Source organism: Ixodes scapularis, unplaced genomic scaffold, assembly GCF_016920785.2.
Source record: "Ixodes scapularis isolate PalLabHiFi unplaced genomic scaffold, ASM1692078v2 PGA_scaffold9__187_contigs__length_104089568, whole genome shotgun sequence".
Lineage (NCBI taxonomy): Eukaryota > Metazoa > Arthropoda > Arachnida > Ixodida > Ixodidae > Ixodes > Ixodes scapularis.
Window position 1 is genome coordinate 1890451 of NW_024609884.1, and position 22632 is coordinate 1913082.

General features: G+C 45.7%; 2 protein-coding genes across 2 annotated transcripts in view; one reads left to right on the top strand and one right to left on the bottom strand.

Annotated features, from left to right (window-relative positions):
• LOC8034253 (zinc finger protein ZFAT) overlaps positions 1-7846 on the bottom strand; it is a 67340-nt gene extending 59494 nt beyond the window's left edge. The window contains exons 1-3 of the mRNA XM_029992449.3: positions 7325-7846; positions 6110-6359; positions 1177-1389 (exon numbers count right to left, since the gene is read on the bottom strand). Coding sequence (XP_029848309.3) covers positions 1177-1389; positions 6110-6323 — 427 coding nt within the window. The 5' untranslated portion in view covers positions 6324-6359; positions 7325-7846. The remainder of the gene's footprint in view (positions 1-1176; positions 1390-6109; positions 6360-7324) is intronic.
• Positions 7847-8434: 588 nt separating this feature from the next.
• LOC8034251 (eukaryotic translation initiation factor 6) overlaps positions 8435-22632 on the top strand; it is a 35913-nt gene continuing 21715 nt past the window's right edge. The window contains exons 1-3 of the mRNA XM_029992447.4: positions 8435-8915; positions 9216-9301; positions 16497-16672. Of these exons, the coding sequence (XP_029848307.1) occupies positions 8809-8915; positions 9216-9301; positions 16497-16672 (369 nt within the window). The 5' untranslated portion in view covers positions 8435-8808. The remainder of the gene's footprint in view (positions 8916-9215; positions 9302-16496; positions 16673-22632) is intronic.

Below are 22632 nucleotides of genomic sequence, written 5' to 3' on the forward strand. Positions count from 1 at the left end.
TCGAAAATGTTCGACTATTGTGACAGAGATTGCAGGGTGGGAGCGCTACCGCATCTTATCAGGACTTCACCTGCGCAACGTGGGATCACGGGTGAGCACCTTTCTCCACGCGATGGGAAGAGAAGCTGAGGACATCTTCACTAACAGACGCCAGCGGCCGATCTTCCTTCATCTCATGAATACCACCTCTGAAAAAGCGATTCAACCGTCGCAAGCAAGTGGCTAAACCCGGAGCGTGTACGTCACCGAACCTATTTAGTTTCATTCTCCAAGTTTTTGACAATAAAGTATTGTCAACCTTCCATTTTGTGCCGTGTTTCATTGTTGCTGGAGTTGGTACCAACTCCAACTGGGACCACTTGTAACTGGGACCAATTCCAGCTGGGACCAACTCCAACTGGGAATTGTTCCACAAAACCAGTTGCAACTGGGACCAACTGGTCCCAGTTGGACGACTCCAACTGGGACCAGTTGCAACTGGGAATTGTTCCATAAACCAGTTGCAACTGGGACCAACTGGTCCCAGTTGAAAATTTTCGCCTGGGTCATAACCCTCGTGAGGGTAACCCTCGTGAAGGTAACCCTTTTGAGGGTAACTAACCCTCGTAACCCTCGTGGAGGGTAACCCTCGTGAAGGTAACCCTTTTGAGGGTAACTAACCCTCGTAACCCTCGTGAGGGTTACGAGGGTAAGTAACCCTCGTGGCCCTCGTGAGGGTAACCCTCATGAGATTAACCCTCATAACCCTCGTAACCCTCACGAGGGTTACGAGAGTTGCGGTTACGCCGACGCCGACGGCGACGCCGCTCAAGCCGGGAACGGGCCCCTAAGAGCTGCGCTCTAAAAAAAAAAACAAGAAACCTTCGCCAGTAACAACAACAACAAAATATATAAACAGTACGACTTCATGCCTATTCGCACCGAAAAAAGAATTAAAAGTGTTAAATGAGAGACATGATGGCCTAGTCCCTTCTCCATGTTGGGTGATCTGAAGTCAGAAAACAATAATGTTTCTGTATAGCACTCAGTGGCAGAGCGTCCATGTTCTGGAAATGCTCAGAAACCGAAACTCAAGATACTTGATGCTACCAGGATGGCCGCGTGCACAGTGCTGCCAGACCACCAAGCAGCCTCACATATTGCCCATTGATAAACAAGAAAGGACACGTAGCTGACCGGTGGTTTCGAACGAGAAGCTGTCCGTGATGATGATCGGCTGGTTCTTGGGGTCCGACTCCAGGCTGCAGCCAGGGTCCGGATCAGCTGCGGTGAGCGTCACGATCGAACGACCGTCGGACAACGAGATCAGCTCCCGCGAGTCCGGCGTGCAGGCGGGCACCAGGGACAGGCTTTCCATGCCTTCCATCCTCAACTCGAGCTCCGCCACGCCTGTGAAAAGGAGACACTGTTCACGCGTGTCCCAGATGAGCACTCCACCATTCCCTCTTTTCAGACAACGCTCACCGCCCAGAGTTTCCTCACTTGGGGTTAAACCAAACCCCGAATATCAGTGGGAAAAAAAAGTTGGTCTTATATGTTTGGACAGGGCCTCCAGTTTCCTAATCCAAATCTCAGACTATTGACAAGAGCCACAGTTCCAGTTTCCAGTTCAGACCACACCACTTCTGTCTCTAAGAAGGAGGGGTTGTGTTTTCTGTCAAGTGTCATTTAACAAAGGCAAATTCTTACAAATTTAGATTTTTTTTTTTTTTTTTAAATAGGGAACACAGCAAAATGAGTTTCAGAATTTCTGAGGATTCAGAATTTACGACAATGACATCCCCACCTAATTTCACGCAAAACAAACTCTGAAAACAGGGACCCATGAAACACAATAAAACTCTGATTGATTGATGGATGATATACCGTAAAAACCCGCATACAATACGAACCCGTGTATAATACGAGGAATGATTTGAGGACCGCGAAGGAAAAAAAAAAGTTTTATCCGCGTATAATACGAAACAATTTAAGGACCGCCAAACATTTTCCGCGTAAAATGCGACCCAGGTAGTCTTTTAAGAAAAACGTATATTTGCGTCGCAATTGAACCTTAATCGCCGACGCAGTGAAAGCCCGGCGCGAGCGAGCAATGTCGACTCGCCAAAGTTCTCTCACTCTCAGTCCTGCAACAGCTCAATGTTCACGGCGACGTGCCGTAAACATCGAGCGTAAACGCCGCCTGGTCGGTGTCAGGGGCACAAAACGTGTATGGGCGCATGCCTCTCCCTGAATACCTGCACACCGGGCGGCACTGTGCAATACAATAGAATACAATACACGTTGCTCTTTTACAAAGTCGCCGAGATTTGCCTGGACGTCGGCAAACACGCCATTCTTTGGGCGCCTAAAGCTTCTCCTCGTCCCGTTGTATGCGAACAGAGCTTGCCTTTGCCATCTCCATCTGCAGATGCTGCCTTCATTTATGGCGAATCGTCGCCCTGCAGCACGGCTGCCGATGTCTTCCGCAACCAAAATCACTTTTCGTTTGAAGGCGGCCGTGCTTGCCGAGTACCGTTTTCGCGCCGACGCCATTGTCTAGCCTGAAACCGTGGACGCATGGTGGCGCCTCGGGCAATATGATTTGAATGATGATGATAGCTGATTTGAATGCCATACCGCTTCCAAACCAAAACTATGTCAAGCTGCAGTAGATTGCGCCTCATCGAAGCTGAAAATCGTTGGGACCCGCGTATAATACGAATTGCAAATTTTGCATAGCAAAATTAAAAAAAAAAAAAAAACTTGCACTATATGCGGGGGCTTTACGGTTTGCAGAAAGTGCGTGATCAGCAGACAATAAAGCAATAAAACCTCAACTGATGTGAAGTCGGTGCGCTTTTTGGCACGAGTGTTTGGGCAAACAAAATTGTGGGGCCACACTCCGTTGTGCAGCGTGTTCCAAAACAATTTATAGTGTTTTTTTTCCGCCGCAAAAATGAACTACAATTCGCCAAACGTTTGTTCTCTGCAGAAATGGAGCGCTAGCGGCCCAAAATAGGTGCCAAAGTTTCACAATTAGCCTTTAACTCCTTCAAAAAAGTTACGTGACCTTCTGACAGTTTCAATGTCACGGTGTAAGTTTGGTCAGAGTCATTTTCGGAGCGGCTCTTGGAGCAGTCAAAAGTTAATTTCGGAGCAGCAAAAAGAACTTTTCCAGCATGAGTGCACATTCATTTTTATTCATACCAACGCAAACATTATGTCAAGATTGATGTGTCAACCTGTCCAACTAAAACGCAATGTCTACACTGCCTTCTTACTTACAATTAAACCTTTCTTTGGAACACATAAAATAATATTTCCTTCAAGTTCTAGAGGTTGTAATAAAACTGCAATTTATAATGCAGATCAAAAACAAAGCACTTGTGATTTGGTTACCAACGTTAATTACATTCTACCTGTAGAACTGTAGCATGTGAACAACAGGTGAACAACAAAAACAGGTTGTTCCTGAGCTTCCATCCCCGGCTCCTGCCAACTTAGTTCTCATTTAGTCACATCTATAGAAAAGTGATAACTAAACAAATGAGTTGGCATAAATAAATAAACATACAAAAGAGTGCATACAAATGTTCCTGCAGTACCAAAGTACCCTCGCTAAATCTGGAATTGGAAAAAGGTACCGCTGGGATATCGCGGTCTATTGCTTATGCGAGCCAAAGTTGTATTCAGGAATTACATTTTCAGTGTCATGAAAGTGAAATTCGGTTTTGCCGCAACGTTGGCGCAAATTCCCCACGTTTTGGTAAGACGTAGCAGGGGAGGCACTCTGGCGCAGTTCGGCGCCAATGGCCCGGCAATCCCATCACTGTGGGCTGAACCGTTTTTAACCAATTAGCGTTCAAACTTTTCGGGTTCAGTCCGGTTCTGGTTTGACTAAAAGTGATGACTGGGTTCTGGTTCCTATCTCAACGTGCTAAAATACACTCAAATTATGTCATTCAAGTAGAGCTGGGCAATGCAGCACAAGACACAATGAGATAACACAATGCACAGATTGCAGCAGAATGTGTCCTCTATCCTTTCCGGGAACTGCGTGCGCATTGCAGAATAAGCTAAAAGCTATCTTTGTCGTAATCAACTAGTGCCTGCCTCCAGAGATTCCCACATTAAAGGGGCACTGCAATGAATATCTAGCACCTATTTCATTGTCTGCATGTCAGGCACGTTTTGGCCACACCACAGAGACACCAAGTTTTTTTGTTCAAAAAGACTCCAAAACGTTATTTAAAAGGAATAAACCGCAAAACATTATGTGGGGGGAGGGGGAATAAACCACCCCCCAAAAGCCATTTGGGGGAGGGTTCAAACTCCCCCCCAACCCAAATGTCGTTACGTCAAACCACGACCACAGAGATTCTTGGCAAGCAAAGCTCTCCTCCGGCCCTTCCAAATGCTTGTTTTCAGAAGGAGCCAGTGGTGTAGGCAGGGGGGTCTGGTTTGGAGGGGTCAAACTCCTCCCCCCCCCAAAAGAATTGTGCCTTTTCTTTTTCTTTTTTTTTTTGCGTAAACTATTACTCAGGTTTTAACAAAATACATAAGGTGCTACCCAAAAGGTGGTGCCACCGAGTTTGTTGCCGAGGAAAAAATAAGGCCAAACGAAAGGTGGGAAAAGGCCTGTCCTCAAAACTTTCGTAAAATTTTTGCAAATAACATTGCTTTTAGCTCAGTTGTGTCATCATTACATATATTGTGAATTGTATTTCGTAAACAAGATTTCAGGATGTATACATGGCGAGGACGAGGTACCAAGAATTTAGTTGAATTATTGAATCAATGAATTATTTATGAATTAATGAATGATTTATGAATGCATTAGTAATCGATTATTTAGTTCAAGAGGGCAACTAGGACTCAACTTGTAATACTGCGACGCAAAGTTGCACCTATTAATTTTTTTTTTTAGCTTTTGAGATAACATTTTGATTCGGGTAAAATATACGCCACTGAGGAAAACAAATAGGTTCATACAATTCATACAAATTCAATGTTTTGTATGTTAATCAAGCTTTTCTTTAAGACCGTTTCGTTGTAATTAATAACGCAATTCCTTATTTGCTCTATCTGAAAATAAAAGGGGATTGTAAGAACACAAAAAGCTACATAGTTACTAGCTTCACGCTTGACCAAAACAATGTGGAAATATATTCTTAATTTAGGGGTTCAAACCGGATCAAACCGTTATTCTTGCTCTCCCGGAACCGGACCGGGACTGAGCCGAAAGCCACGAACCCGAACCCAAACTCTAACCGATAAAAATTTTGGTTCGCCGCTCTGAACGCAAGAGATACATTTCAATTTTCGTATCATGGTATCCCTTTAATAAAGCACGCAGGAAAGGACAGAAATATGACGCAGACAGATCACTCTCGAAATAAAGTGCTCATAAGTTACTCGTAGTCGGTGACAAGTTAAAGGGGTGGGGAAAGGAAATTCCAGCCCTCATTTTATAGCTTTAACATGTGGCATGTTGCAGCATACCCTCAAAAAACACCAGGCTTGCAATGAAAGGCACAAGCAAACTAATTTTAAAGCTTAATTAAGCAATCTTTATATGTGCCCTGGTGGATGCATGGGGAGCCTATTTGAGAGGTAATCCAGCAACGTTGGGGAACTTGCTACGTAGTCATGACGTAGCAAGCTCCATCGGAGCAGCGCTGCTCTTTGGAATTTCAACATTGTCCTTCTTAGCTTTCCTCCTCAACTCACAAATCGCGCATTGAACCAAACAGTCCAAGAAAGCGATACGGAGGGACTCCCCCCTTTCTCGGACCCTCGTTTGTGCACCCGGACATGTTGGTTTCTAATTTACGACAAGGAAAGAGGGACATTGAAGACAACCAGACGAGACAAGCTTTTGACTTTCGCTGTGTCGGTTTCAACGACTGGCCACCCAGTGGCGTCGCGCATCCGGCGAACGGGTGCCCGGTTGGCACGAGCTAGCCAATGGGATTGCGGCGACGTAAAAGTTGCCGTTGGCTGTGGACGCGCGCTAGCCAATGGGATCGAAGCGGCGTAAAAAGCCTTGGCTCCACGACAGAGTTAATGCTTTCACATTAAAAGATTCCCTCGCGAGTCTATAGACGTAAAACCGAAATCACGGCACCTCGGTCGTCCGCAGCCTGGCCCTCCTCGGCCGATGCACTCTGGTCCACGTTCCCCGGGTGGTTGTCCAGCGTGTGGTCGTCCAGTTCCTCGGCCGTGTGGAACACGGCGCTGCACTGGCCGCACCCATGCGATCCCAGCGAGTTCTTGTGTTCCACGAACTTGCCAATGTCGTGGAAGCCCGTGTGGCAGACGCCGCAGATGAAGACGTCCATCGTGCGTGGGGGCAGTCACGCCATTCCTGCCCGGGCCTTGCTTAGTAGACAGACAGTGTTCCCAGCAAGCGTTGCACGTGCAATGGGCGGCAAAAACAAGTGAGGCACGTGCTATCTTAATCGCAGTTAGCGGGAACACGGTAGCGCGTGGCATCCGGTACTGTCGGAGCACTCTTAACGACCCAGTGCTACTCTGCAACGCCTCTGCAACTCTGGCTCCTAATGCACCCTTAAATTAATTAAGGTGAACGGCATTTGGCAACTTACTGTTCCTAATGCACCTTTGCATTAATTGAATTATAATCATAAGCTTAAAATGCAGGCTGCTTATTCGTGCTGGTGTTTAGACTGGTGGCAGCCACCCGTTTGCTCCACTGACGTCTGACTCCCGATTAGCTCGGTTGGCAGAGTGCTCCACTGAAAATGGAGAGGTCCCTGGTTCGATACCAGGACCAGGCGGATTTTTTTCGGTCACGCACCAGTCGCCTAGCTGTGTTTGGAGATTTGTGTTTTGTTTTGTTTTTTTTTTGTTCCACTTCTCTAGGGATTATTACTAGTCATATCACCCACGTTGTGTAAAATGGTATGGTTTAAGATTGTCATTTCCTAGTGATCGCAGAACATAATCGCACGTCTACGGCATCCGAACACATACCTCAGTTTGAGTCAAGGCTGGGTTCAGATTCACGAGAGCTTTTTTTCCTTGCTGTTTTCTTTTGCGGTGAGCTTTTCTCCGCCGCTCCATCTGGCTCAAGTTCAGCGCTGTTATTTTGGAATTCTGAACGCCGTCTGCAGGTCAACTTGCAGGAGCGCACATGCAAAAACCCTCCTCTCCTTCCGCAAATTAACGTAGCCGAACACAAAATTTCGCCTTGCGTAACAAACACGGCTGTCACGTGCTTAGTGTTGTTCCAAATATTGTTGCAGTTCCAAGAAACAAGGCGGCAAAAGGCACCGCAATGCAAAATATGAAAGGCAGCCTGGATTCACCAAGTACGCACTGGCGACAGGAAAGCTCTTTGGAAAACGTCGCAACTTGCAGTCCGAAGTACGCAATACTTATCTCGAAGACGAGACATCAAATTAGCGCACAGGGAAATGAATCGTCGTCTGCTTCCCGTGTTCAAAAATACACACAGACACAATCCGAATTCCGCGTATTTTCGCACACGGATCGGGTAGCCACTTTTAGCTCACAGCAAGCCGCGCAACAGCCTGATATGTATGCGAGAATTTAAAGCTCGAATGAAAGGCAACAGCCCCGTGATTATATACTGTCGATCTATCGTTTACCCGAACAATCATTGACGCGTCTGGAGAAAAATGTAAAGGCAGTTCCGATTGTGAATCAGCGGCCATTTTAACAATATCGGATCATACCGTCGGTTATTTTCGCCTTTACGAAAGCGCTAGAATTCTTAGTCTATGCAATTGGGGTATACATTTCTTGCTTCACAAATTATTTTCTTAATTTATCGGATGTCACGAATGGCAAAGCTCCCGTGCAATAGAAGAACAGTCGCTATTTTGGCTAAGAGCGTACCGACGTTGGCAGGTACTCACCTAATGTTCGTAGAAAGTAGGCTTATCAAAACCATCGGATACTATCGGGCGGCGATGACGTCATCTCACATGACGTTCACAGTCCAAATCCAAATCATCCAAAAGTTCGTGACATCTCCCTATCAAAAATTACAAAATAGGTGTTTTACTATATCGAGACGTCAAGTGCTTTTCCCCGTCAAAGCAAACGTGGTATTCCACCCCACTTGGTCGCTGCCGCGCGAGTAGTGCGGCAACCGCGGCAACCAGACAGCCATCTTGCATGTGACTAAATTGCGTTCTCGCTAGCGTTGCGGAGGCTGCTGGCAGCGTGCTGATGACATGTTTGCTACTCGTTTGTCGTAATTCGCCGAAGAAGTTATTAAAAACCTTTGTGTAAGCGGTGAGACTTGCCATTGGGAACAGGTGGCCATTTCTACGAAAGCGCAGTGCTCGTTGAAAGTAAGTTTTGCCGGTCTCGCGGCGTGATCAAAGATCAAAGTTTCCTTGGCACGCCGTAGTGCTGCGTTCGTCTTTGCGCCTTCGCACGCTTTTAGACGCAGGAGGCTGACGTCATGCCGTGCCCGTGCCCAAATGCTAGGCCCGTTCGATTTACCTACACCGCCCTACACATTTCTGCACCGGTAGTATGCATAGAGTTATGGTAGTAGTTAGAAGGCTCGTTTGATTTGCCCGATTTGCCTCCACCTTCTGCACGAATAGAGCGATCCGAGTTACTCCGGTGGGTCGGATCACGTGACAACACTGTTTGAAAAAGCGTTGGACGCGAGGTCAGGCGAGGTTTTAGAACGGCAAGGGGTAAAACATTTACTCCGGTGTACGATCGAGTAAATTTTCGAACACTGCACGTATCAGCGCCTTGTTTTTTTGTCGGTGTTGGTCGTGGTCCTTTCGAGTACTTGGCGTAGTACTAATTCGCAAAATGGCAACGAGGGCCCAGTTCGAGAACAACAACGAGATCGGCGTGTTTGCCAAGCTCACAAATGCGTACTGCCTGGTTGCGATCGGTGGATCGGAGAACTTCTACAGGTGAGCGGCTACCCCTGCCCGGGTCCACGTGCGGGTCTGTCGTTTTGTAATCTCGTTCTCGTGTTTTTGTAATCTGCGTTGTGACTTCCCCCGGTTAGCCGAAAGTACGTTGTACGTGACACCACACGGTCCAGTAGGCAGCGAGTGGTGGGTAAGAAACGACGGTGGTGTTTCTTCAATGTGCCGCCCGCCGCCCGTAGTCTGCGTTGATGGTTAGGCTTCCTCCGATGGGAAGTCGTCATTGCGGATGCCGTGACTCGATTGCCTAACGTGGCGTTTTTATTTTCCGTCCTCGGCTAGCATCTTCGAGGGCGAGTTGGCCGACACCATCCCAGTGATTCACACTTCTGTCGCCGGCTGCCGTATCATCGGGCGCCTGACCGTGGGTACGTAGGTGAAATCCTGCCTCCCCTCCCCTCCCCTCCCCTGCTGGGTAGACCCTGGCCCCCTCCCCTCCCCTGCAGGGTAGACCCTGGTTCGGGCCATGTCGGAGGGCGACAGTTTACTCGCTATCATAGACTCGGGAAGTGGCAGACAGACAAGCATTGCTTACTTCTGAAGGGCAAGCTCCACAGCGGTAATCTCAAACTCATTTGAGCGCGGGGATAGACTCGGGAAGTGGTCTCAAGTGGTCTCAAACTCATTTGAGCAGACATAGCCTACACAGACTCGGGAAGACAGACAAGCTGTGGATTGCTAGCAACGTTACTAGAACACTCAGTTGCGAAACTCGCCGTCCAAACCTGGGCCGCTGGCGTCCACAGAGACCGAGCTAAATACGACAACAGCGCCACTCTTTATCATTTGTCTGTACTGTGGTCACCTTGAGCTTTTAGAAAGCATGTTTTTGCATTTAAACAAACAGAAAAGACTCTTTTTGTATAAAATGTATTGGAGTTTAATACAAAATGAAGGACGCGTGATGTTTTTAAAATCTTTAGTTTGCAAGGCTTTGCGGCACAATTAATATTGTTTTTATACAACCATGCCTCAGCGGTGCTTTCAGGTAGCGCGTCCCGACCTAGGTGCATCTTAACTTCGCTAGAAAGACGCAGCGCGTCCGCTGGGGAGACGGGGGTGGCACCCCCGTAACCTCTTCCGCTGTATCTGTTTCGGCCCAAAATGGCCGATTAAAGCCAAAATAGACGTCACATGCAGTTCCTCGAGTGGCCGCTGCGGGAGAAATGGCGGCGTTGTGTTCGCCATTAGCTCGGTGCTCAAGGACAGATCGGGGACACTTTTTCAGAGCAGTCTCTGTGACAGTTTCCCAACTAAGTGTTTTAGTAACGTTGATTGCTAGATTCGGGAAGTGGCAGACAGACAAGTTTGAGCGTGGGGTCCACATAGCCTACCCTGGGAAGACTGGGGGCCAACGGTAGACTGAGGGTTGTTGTCAAAAGATTTAAGAGAAAAGAAACCTCGTGCTCAATGCTTTTTGTAAACTCAGTTTTAGGGTTGTGCGAACAGAGGTTCCAATCGAAGAGCGCTGCGTCATTCATAGTCTCGACCGTGTAAGGCCCGCTTCAGACGGAGCAATTTCACTCAGCAATTTGACGTCGCAACACCAGCAACACCGGCCGCCCGCATTCGCACGCAGCAACCGAATTGCTCTGACTTGCCGTCATCATCATTAAATTTGATTCTTCCTTCACTATTTAGACGCCCAGCTACGCGCTAAAAACGCGTTCTTATATCTCTGATAGGTGTTGAGAATACTAACTAATTTTTCTGAAACTGTTTATTTCCGGGAAATGATCCACTCCAAACCAGAACTAAGTCTTTAGCTGTCATCATCACCACCACAGGGGTGTCACGTGAAAATATTGCGTCTCTGATTGGCTGTAGCCGCTTCAACCGTCTTCGAATTGCTCCGAGTTGCTTGCTCGTTCGAGCCGGACCCGATCTCAGCAATTCGCGTCGATCTAGGGAAAGCTAGGGAACAACCCGCCAGCAACCTCAAAATTGCTGGAAAAGTTGCCCCGTCTGAAGCGGGCCTAAGGGATAGCCGACGACCGTTTCTTTCGATGATGCAGAGCTGGGGACGACGCTGCGCTTTTCAGCATTTCACCAGCTTCCAACGCCAACGAAATTGCTGCAGTGTGCAGAGCAGGTGGGCGTTCACTCGAACTGGAAAAGCCGAGATTGGCAAAATGACGATGCCTAAAAATGAAAATCACTAAATGTTATAAAAAAAAATTGGTAACTAAAAAAAAAAAAAAAACTTTTTTTTTTTATAATTATAATGCAATTAAATGCAAAGGGGCAAGCGAGCTGGACAAGAATGATGAAAATAATCCCTGGAGAAGGGGAACAAGAGGGACAAAGGACAAACATAAATCTCCAAACACAGCTACGTGACTGGTGAGCGACCGAAAAAATCCGCCTGGTCTCGGTAAGTGTCGTGATGTAGGCGAGTTGGTTCATGGTAACGGAAATAAACAGCGCGCAAAAAATACACAGGACGAAAGGAAGGTGTGAACGACACAAGCGCTGAACTCACAACTAAACATTTATTGAAAAAACACCAACGAAATAAACCGCACTATCGCTTCAGCACGTGTCAAGATAGGTAATTTCTTTTTTGTGAAGAAAAACCGATGTTTGGCTGACGCATGCATCTTGCCCCGCTTTTGTTATTGCATACGCTTCAAATAATTCCCTGGTAGTTTTATCTGTGCCCCTCCCGATGATGGTGATGTTATCGAATTGGGGCTGGCATTTACAGGCAGCACAATGCAGAGGCAAGTGACCCCCAGCGGTCGACCGGAGTGTCCAGTCATGCTCACGTGCCCTGTCATTAATGCATCGGCCAGTTTGGCCGATGTACACTCTTCCGCAGCTTAGTGGTATCTTGTAAACCACCCCCACCACACAATCAACATACTTGTTCCTGTGCCTTACGGCACATTGGCTCCTGCCCGTAGCCTTATCCGCAATTCTAGGGCAGAGTTGCGCCAACTTTCGTGGCGCCGAAAAAACAACAGGAACGTCAAACCTCCCGGCTACCTTTTTCAAATTGTGCGAGAGTTTGTGCATGTAGGGGAGTACCTGGGGTCTGGTTGCGGGTCTCTCTTTTTTCTGACTTGACCCTCCCTTAATCTTTTTTAGCAACGTCTGCGCCACTGCCAGAATAACTGACTCTGGGAAGCCGGCATCCGTCAGCCGCTGTACCTGCATCTTAAAACTTTCTGACATTGAATGGTAGCAGGACTTTTCCAAGACAGTCTGGAGGCAAGAGGACGCAATGCTCCTTTTTACTAGTTTAGAATGGGCGGAATCATAAGGGAGAAGTCCCTTCTTAGAGCATGGTTGGTAAAGCCAACACACGTGACTTTCTTCAAAATCTAGTCTAAGGTCTAAAAATTGGAGGTGTGTCCCATCCTGTAGTTCATGGGTAAACCTTAGCCCCCCAGAATGCTGAGCGAACACATCCAACACTGCTTTAACAGTCCTGTCCTCAGGGGCACCTCGAGACCTTCTTGTGACTACTAGATAATCGTCAACATATCTAAAAACTTTTTTAACACACTCCTCGTCTAAGTTTTCATTGATTGCCCGATCACATTTAGCCAGGAAAATGTCACAAAGTACCGGTGCCACACAAGAGCCAATGCAAATTCCTTCTTTTTGCACATAGTAGCCATCGTTATACATGATTAATGTCGACTGCAAATAAAACTTCAGTAGTTCCATAAAACTGTCGACTCCTACACCACACTTATTTTGAAACCCGATGACACCGTTTTCATCAATACATTCCCGCACCGACATAAAAAGCCCCTCATGAGGCACAGAGTAGAAGGTCTTCCACATCTATAGAGAATGCCGCTGCATCTGGATGTTCACCTGCACTAAGATATTCCACAATCGCCTGCGAATTTCGGACTAGAAACGGGTCCCGGAGCTCTAGGGTACTAAGATGACACAGGAGAAACTGGCTAACCTGTTTCTGCCACGCCCCCCTTTCCGTTACAATGGCCCGGAAGGGTGAGTCCACCTTATGCGTTTTAACGGAAAATAAAACTTTCAGGTGGTCTTCCTTACTATTCTTTATATCTTTTCCTAATTTGGTCAAGTCAAGAGTATCGCACAACTTCAGTGCTGCGCTCTTGACTTTTTTTGGGTCGAGTGAGGTCGGTTTAAAGTTCTTACACACCGCCGTTCTAGATTTACTCCTTAGCATGTCCTGAGGTACAACGACAAATCCCCCCTCTTTGTCTGCTTGGAGCAAACCAAGGTCACCTTCCTGAAAAACGACACAATTTTTCTCAGAGTTCCCCCCACAGGCGATGTTGACCTTTTTGGAGTGCTTCGCGACAAACAATCAACCCCCTCCAAAACACACCTTTCTCTTTCTTCCTTATCAGTCTTTTCTGACACCCTCCGTACCAAGGCTAGCAGTTCATGTGGCCTTAAATGCGGCTCCACGCTGTACTTTGGTCCTTTTTCCAGAGTTCTCGTCACATCCGCTGGAAGCTGGACGTCTCCAAGTACCGTCAAACTGCCTCCACTATGCATCGTTGTCCGTGCTCTTTTCGGTAACGCGGTTCGAACTTGTTGCCACAGAAATTCTGTCACCTGGTCCAGCAGCTGAAGATGCTCTCTGTGTCTCCGAAATCCCGACGATGATGCCACACCACACAAGCAAAGCACTTTTAAGTAGTCGTGCAGCAGCCGGACTTGTCTCCAGTTTTCCGACCTTAAAATCTTGCATATCCGTTTCGCATGGCCGCTGGAAGGCTGCATGCACCCGAAGATGCTCCCAACGTCAGCAGGTAGAAGGCCATTCTTGATGCAGTACGAAAGGTAGCGGGCTCGGCATGTGGACGCAGCAATAAGGTTGACACAGATTATAGCATGGCGGTTGTCAGTGTTAGGACACGTAAAAGGGCCTACCGTAGAAGAAATAAACTGGATTAGTGTCGTGATGTAGGCGAGTTGGTTCATGGTAACGGAAATAAACAGCGCGCAAAAAATACACAGGACGAAAGGAAGGTGTGAACGACACAAGCGCTGAACTCACAACTAAACATTTATTGAAAAAACACCAACGAAATAAACCGCACTATCGCTTCAGCACGTGTCAAGATAGGTAATTTCTTTTTTGTGAAGAAAAACCGATGTTTGGCTGACGCATGCATCTTGCCCCGCTTTTGTTATTGCATACGCTTCCAATAATTCCCTGTTAGTTTTATCTGTGCCCCTCCCGATGATGGTGATGTTATCGAATTGGGGCTGGCATTTACAGACAGCACAATGCAGAGGCAAGTTTTATTTGCAGTCGACATTAATCATGTATGACGATGGCTACTATGTGCAAAAAGAAGGAATTTGCATTGGCTCTTGTGTGGCACCGGTACTTTGTGACATTTTCCTGGCTAAATGTGATCGGGCAATCAATGAAAACTTAGACGAGGAGTGTGTTAAAAAAGTTTTTAGATATGTTGACGATTATCTAGTAGTCACAAGAAGGTCTCGAGGTGCCCCTGAGGACAGGACTGTTAAAGCAGTGTTGGATGTGTTCGCTCAGCATTCTGGGGGGCTAAGGTTTACCCATGAACTACAGGATGGGACACACCTCCAATTTTTAGACCTTAGACTAGATTTTGAAGAAAGTCACGTGTGTTGGCTTTACCAACCACGCTCTAAGAAGGGACTTCTCCCTTATGATTCCGCCCATTCTAAACTAGTAAAAAGGAGCATTAATTGCGTCCTCTTGCCTCCAGACTGTCTTGGAAAAGTCCTGCTACCATTCAATGTCAGAAAGTTTTAAGATGCAGGTACAGCGGCTGACGGATGCCGGCTTCCCAGAGTCAGTTATTCTGGCAGTGGCGCAGACGTTGCTAAAAAAGATTAAGGGAGGGTGAAGTCAGAAAAAAGAGAGACCCGCAACCAGACCCCAGGTACTCCCCTACATGCACAAACTCTCGCACAATTTGAAAAAGGTAGCCGGGAGGTTTGACGTTCCTGTTGTTTTTTCGGCGCCACGAAAGTTGGCGCAACTCTGCCCTAGAATTGCGGATAAGGCTACGGGCAGGAGCCAATGTGCCGTAAGGCACAGGAACAAGTATGTTGATTGTGTGGTGGGGGTGGTTTACAAGATACCACTAAGCTGCGGAAGAGTGTACATCGGCCAAACTGGCCGTTGCATTAATGACAGGGCACGTGAGCATGACTGGACACTCCGGTCGACCGCTGGGGGTCACTTGCCTCTGCATTGTGCTGCCTGTAAATGCCAGCCCCAATTCGATAACATCACCATCATCGGGAGGGGCACAGATAAAACTGCCAGGGAATTATTGGAAGCGTATGCAATAACAAAAGCGGGGCAAGATGCATGCGTCAGCCAAACATCGGTTTTTCTTCACAAAAAAGAAATTACCTATCTTGACACGTGCTGAAGCGATAGTGCGGTTTATTTCGTTGGTGTTTTTTCAATAAATATTTAGTTGTGAGTTCAGCGCTTGTGTCGTTCACACCTTCCTTTCGTCCTGTGTATTTTTTGCGCGCTGTTTATTTCCGTTACTGGTCTGGGTATCGAACCCGGGACCTCTCCATTACAGGTGGAGCGCTCTACCAACTGGGCTAACCAGGGGTTAGACGTGAGTAGAGCAAACGGGTTTTATCAGCTGCCACCAGTCTAACACCAACATGGGTGAAGCTTGCAATTTTATGGTTATAATTATAATGCAATTAAATGCAAAGGGGCAAGCGAGCTGGACAAGAATGATGAAAATAATCCCTGGCGACTTTGGAAGTTTTGCCGGTTGTCACAAGTCGCGATTTTGATAGCACTGTGTGCTTTACCCACAATGAATGTTGTTTTACGTGGTTTTCTCGATCAAACTCACGGAAAATTGAAAAAAAAGATACATGTAAAAAGTACTTTTTATGACAAACAACAGATTGGCTATATCGAACTTTTTCCCCTGGGAAGGCTTCCGAAAACGCGCAAACAATCGTCTTCTAGCCTGTCCCTTCCCCCCCAAAAAAAGAAGTAGGAAAGAAAATTCCAAAAGCTCAAGCCAGGAACAAAATTGACGAAGAGAAGCGATTCAAAAGGGGAGAAAGCTAAAAAAAAAAACACTGCACGCACAAAAAAAAAAAAAAAAGCTTCATCCCAAAGCGGTTGCCTACTAAGAGAAATGGTTCAGAAGGGGAGATAAGCTAAAAAAACAAACTGCACGTATGAGAAAAAAAAACAAAAAAACTTTCCAGCGTTTTGTTACAAGGTGGAAGCGAAGAGATGAGAAAGAGGAGCTTTTGCCTTACAACGAAGCTAACAAGTAATAAAACAAAAGATCAAATAGAAAGTTTTCTAGACTTACAGTAGAAAATCTGCTCAACATTGTATGCTTCACACATTTAGCTACACATTTCAGGAAAGGTTATATTTTTGTTACAAGGCGGAAGCGAGGAGATCAGAAAGAGAAGCTCTCGCCTTATAATGAACGCATCATGGAAGTTCGTTATAAATGGTTTTTGCTATATCGAACTACTCGCTATATCAAACTAATCGTAGAGTTTCCTGCCGTTCGGTACAAAGGGGTTTGACTGCACTCTGTGTTTCCTTTTCGAAAGGCAACCGTCACGGTCTCCTGGTTCCGAACACGACCACGGACCAGGAACTTCAGCACCTCCGGAACTCCCTGCCGGACAGCGTCAAGATCCAAAGGATAGAGGAGCGTCTGTCGGCGCTCGGAAACGTGATCGCCTGCAACGACTACGTGGCCCTCACACATCCGGACCTGGACAAGGTTTGTTTCCCGTCACACTTCCCGACTTCTGCGCGGCTTTTTGATGGCACCAACTGCACGGCAGGTTTGGTTGCCTGGCTAGTCGTTTAGTTGTGCGTAGAAGGTCCAGGCGTGGTAACAACACATTTGTTTGCTGCATTATGGACTCCATTACCGCTGCGCCATTAAAACCTTATTCTTACTTACTTATAGTAACAACATGCTGATTGATGGAGGACTATTATTAGCTGCTGTGAATGCTTATTTTAAGTATGAAATCAGTTGTAAATTGAATAGCGTATTCCACGGAAATGCTGTTGCAATAGAATCATTTTCGGCGCCCATATTGACGTTTCCTGCGAGTTCTAAAGGTTATAATGTAAGTGCACTTCTTACATGGGATAAGAAACAAAGATTTTGTCATTTGATTGGGAATATCAATTACAGTCTATCTGAAGAACTTTATGAAAGCAGAAATCAGCATGTAAACAATAAATAACCCTTCTTTAAAAAAAAAAAAAAATCCCGGAAATTTTATTAAGGTTATTGCCAAGCTTGCATTTACTGGACTAGCTAATTTAGTTTTAATATACTGTATTGGCTGTGCTAGAGTCACTAAATAAGCTATGCTTAAAGGCGGGCGCTCAAAATTTTCTTCAGCGTGGCAGAAGATTCCCCCTCTTTTCTTTTTTTCCTCCTCCCCTTTCCTCCTCCATTTCCTCCTCGCTTTTTACGGCCTTCTCGCACGAGTGCTAATGGGCTTACCTGCCCCCGACAAAATCTCTGTAACCCTTCAAGGTTCTTTGCTTCAATCCCAAACACCAGGGATTAGTTAGGCAGGCTGGATATGAGCTCGGAAGGGTTCGGGCTGACTCGCTTTTCTTCTTTTTTTTTATCTTTTTTTTCTCTTTTTCTGCAGTTCTAAAACACACTCAGATAGTCAGCACCAACTAGCCCAACAACAAGTTATTTTACATTCAGATACTTCCGCATGCGGCCACACACGCTACAACACCGCATATTTATCTCGAGTGAACGGAACTTGAACATCACAGCAGAAGAAAAAAAGATGGGTATTTTAATCCGAACTTTGAGCTCTACCCAGAGAGTTGAAAATGTGTCGTTCTAACAACGGCACACTGAAAAGTGATTGTATCACTATTGTGTTTTTTTTTTTTGTACAAACTAATAATCATGAGTAATTACAAGTCAAAGATATTGCAGTCAGAGGGACACAGTCTGACCATTTCTGGGGCATAATATATAGGTTCGTACTAAAGGTGTTTTCTAGAGTGACGGCCGCCTCGTTGAAGCTACTAAGAAGAGTAAAAACAAACTTCCATAAAAACTGAAACGGTTTATGGTATATTTCATCTATCTTCAGCCTTCGAAAAAAATTTCTTCGTGGCCAAACGTGCATTTAGTGTCTGTCAACAAATGTAACTGAAAACTTGACACCCGACAAATATCTTGCGTATCAGCAAAGAGAACGGGAAACACGGAGATTGAACCGCAAAATCACAATTTTCTTCGCGTAAAATAGTGCAACTAGCAATAGTAGCATATTATGCCATTTATTAAAAGACAGCAGGTATTGCGAAGTTTTCATTCTCTTCCGTTCGCATTTCTTCGCTGATGAAGAAATGGAATGCCCAGATAGCCTCTGCAGCCCTTACATAATTGTTTGGGGCTTTGTCATGGTGGGCGAAGGCCATCTCCAAAAAAAAAACCAGGAGTTCGGAAGGTGTGCTACCGCAAGTTTTGGGGCTGCTTGGCTAATTTAGGCGTCTGGCGTTCCCCGCCTACTTAGAAACGAAGCGGAACAGCGGTCAGCTCAACGTCGTCACCAAGCAGGAAATCATGCCGAAATGTGTCCTTGAACACGTGCGAGATCTTTACCCGAACCCAGCCGGGATTCACCACAATTCATCTACGAAAAAAACTATAAAAAGGGGTAGGCTTAAACAATTTGGCAGTTTTTGAATATGGTCATGCGGACTAACTGTCGACAAGTACGGAAAGAAATGCAGTAGAAATGCAGAGTTCTATTGTGTTCTTTATGTCCATACTTGTCTTTCGCGCTGTACGTCAATTAAAATGAATTCTGCAATATCTGTAGATTATGCCCGGCTATGTTGTCTTTAAAAGAAAAGCAATCAAGCAAGTTCGGTATCGTGCCACAATTTGTGCATATACAATTTTATGTGGAATTCAAAGTCAAAACAGTACTTCCTCGGGAAATAATGCATCCGTCGTTCTTCGTCTTCCTGAAGCTATGAACTACCGATCTCGGCTACAGGACTTTTGGGTCCACAAAATATCACGCTCAGTAGAAAATTCGCCTTTTCTACCAAAAGTACTGCAAATTATTTATTTTTCAAACAGGTCGGGTGGTGATGCGTGTTTGAGTGTAGGACCGTTGACTGGGCACTGGTTTGCGCCAAGAGTGCAGTGCTTCCTTTTATGCTGCCCGCGACGAGTGTTGAAATTTGAATACAGTAGAAATAAAATCAACTGACACCCTTAGAATTATTTTAAAGTTGCGCTTTCTTCAGGCATTAAGATTTTGATCGTACCTTTTATTCATTGTCGTCTTCGATGAGGGAACAACTTGCCGAGGAGGCCGCGCTGTCCGCGTACGCGGCTTGACAGATAAGGTCGCGAATGCTTTCCACGAATCTTTAAAGACCAAGCATAAAAATGAAAGACGCAGCCACTTCACAGCAATGAAACCAACTTTATGTTTTGGGCAGACGTCTTGCGAGAGTTGTAGTATTTTAATTATGCCTAATAAATTAAATGTTTAGGACTAAGTACCAAGCTTTTTTAGATGTATTAAGAACCAAAATGTCAATTGGAAAGTTCTAGAGCTGCTTGAGAAACACCCGATTAGCTATTTGCAACAAATACGGCTCGCGTGGCTTCCTTCTTACTAGTAACAAAGCTTATGAAACATGACAAAATACTACGTGATAAAGCGCCCGCCCCATCATAAACTAAATTTCGAATGTCCCGGGATTTGTTTTCATAGGCCGGAAAAAAAAAAAAGAGATGCATGCAAGACGCGTGCCCCACGCTTTATTTATATCAGAAAAGAACTGCCCTCTGTTTTATATACAGCGTTTATTGTTTTTTTTTTTTTTTCACCTACTAAATATTGGAGAAAACGTGGAAATTAACGTTTTGTGGATGTGAGCTATACGGCCAGGCGAAGATTGGGTTCAAGAAAGAACGCAACAAAAACCGACTGATTACCTAACATTTGTTAATGAACTTTTTGATTATAAAAGAAAACGGGATAGTTGATTTATAAAGTTGTTGGACGTAATCGAAAGCTACCAAATTGTCCAGTGAAAACTAGCGCCATTGCGGTTTGTGTAGGTGAGCTATACGGCCAGGCGAGGATTAGGTTCAATAACGAACGCAACTAAAACCGACCGATTGCCAAAAATTCACTAATTAACTTTTTAATTAGAAAAGAAAACGGCATCTTGTATTTAGAAAGTTGTTGGCCATAATCGCAAGCCACCAAACCGTCCATTCTTAAAAAGATGTAACGCGCGTACACTATTATACGGCGTCCTCCTAATTTGGGCGCGAAAATATAGTTTTCATTTTATGTGGGCTCCATCTCCGCGTGGCACAGCCTAACGCCATGAAGCCAAAGCGACAAATCATGCGCATCGCTGTGACAACGCCACTGTAGAAGGGGAGAGGAGTGCGGTGACCGAAAAGATTGCGGTAACACGATCCGCGTCCAAATTAGGCTTTTTAGGACGCCGTGAGCCACTTCACGTCCACTACATCTCTTTAAAAATGAATGATATGGTGTTTTTGATGACTACAGATAAGGCACAAACCGCAATTGCGTAACTCTGACGTCTTTTTTTAGAAAAATGTCTAGTCGTTAAAAAAAATCGCCCTGTATAAGCACGATTGTAAGGCAGTTCTTTACGTCTGGCGACATCATTACGGCATGGAACGAGACGTTGACCACAGATCAAACTCAGTGTATGATCTGTGGTCACTGTTTTTTTTCGTACCAGAATGAGCAAACATTTGATACCAAATAAAATAGATTTAGCATTCACCAAATTCGGCTTGTTTACTTGATTCAAATCGATATTTGATTTGATTACACTTATTTTGTACCCGCACACGAGGCGCATTTGAAGATATTCAAAATTGTTCTGAATACACAAACAACTTCAAACGTCTTGCTGTTTGGGTCGTTTCCTACACGCAGGACCAATAATAAAGCCAAAACCTTATAGAGGAGACTATCTCTATCAACTCAACGCACAAAGACGATGTGAAGCGTGTCTGCGTAAGTTGGAAAAGGGATACCGGCGAGGCAAACTTTAGCGTCGAATGTCCATGCATCAAAATGTCCATACACCGAAATATCCGCGCACCGAAAAGTCCCACACCGAAAAGTCTTTGCAGCAAAAGGTCCGTACACTGAAATGTCTGTGCACCAAAAAGTCCGCACCGAAATGCCCTAATAAAGCAAAACGCTCTACACCGAAAAGTGCTAGATCCAGGTGACGGATGGGATCCTCCGTCACCTCTGCCGGTTTTCGAACCATGATTATTCAGAACCACTGGTCTATGGAGCGCCATCCCTGATATACAGAAAACGCAGCTCGTACTTCCCGTTATCGCCATGAATCCGCCTAAACAACGAAAGATGCCAAATCAGATATTTATATTAAAATTGATACTTCAATGACTACTTCTTTGAGCAGAACAAGGCATTTGTGCTCTCACAACAGCAAAGAATCGTCTTCCAAACCAATGCTAAAAAGAGCCAATGCAACTCGTTGGAGCGCAGCCAAAGGCTGAGGGACGGTTCGCAACTTCGAGATGAGCATTCCTACGCACCACAAAGTAGTCCGCAAAATTATTATTTTTTTTTTTTTTTTTAATAACTGTCTTGTGCGTAAACATTGCACAATATTCCAGATGTGTACTGCTGAGAATGATTTGCAACTAAAAGAATTATATATCTGAAGTTTATGTTTTTATTAATATATGTAAATGCATGTGGTTTGGTGAAAACACGTATATCCGCTGGCAACACGGCTGCAGCACTCGGTTTTTCTGTGCGATTTTGTTCCCGTAACGCCCGAATCATGCGCTTCGCTGCTTTTCCCACCGAGTCGCTTTAAAGCGTCTTTTCGCAAAGGCACGTTTGGGCGTCGTGATGAACGTATACTTTCAAAATTCGGCGGGTGACTCCGGCCGCGTCGTACCGCGAATGCGTTGTAAATAAGAAAAGCATCCGGGGCCCGGGCCACTACAATTCACTGATGCGCGGAAAAATCAGGGCACCCCTTTATCTGCCTATCACATTGAATGCCGAGAAGCTGGTGGAAAGGACTGCGCCTCGAGCCCTGGTATATCTAGACAATACAAGGAAACGTCAACGGCCGGGTCATCGGGCACCTTGCAATGTGTACTTACATCTCGAAACTATACCGAAATTCTGAACAGGCGGAAAGCTCGGGCACAGACGCCAGCGGCCAGCCTACGTACTGACATCCACTTTGACTAAATTTGAGAACGTGAAAGGGCCCTTTTTTAAACCTGTAGCAGACGATACCGTTGATAGACCCGTAGCAGACGAAATACTGGGAGAGCGCGGGTGGCGCGGACGACCAGCGGCGCAGCGGAGTGATACAAAAGTGCAGGCGAGATCGCGTGACCGATTGCCGGTGAGTGATTGGCTCCGGCCACACGTAGCTTTGGCTGCGCTCGGAAGAGCAAGTGCCAAGCTCGCTCAAAACAGCTACTCGGTTGGTTGAGCTCCTTGTCGCAGGTGTGCCGGCTGGCTTCTGGATAATCTTTTCAAATCCTTGAAGCTTTCATTTCCTCCACCCCAAACTTGTCAAAAAAAAAAAAAAAAACAGGCAGCTGGCAAAAAAAAAAAAAAAAAAGTCGGAAAATGGTGAGGAGGAAACGAGAGGCGATTTCATCCT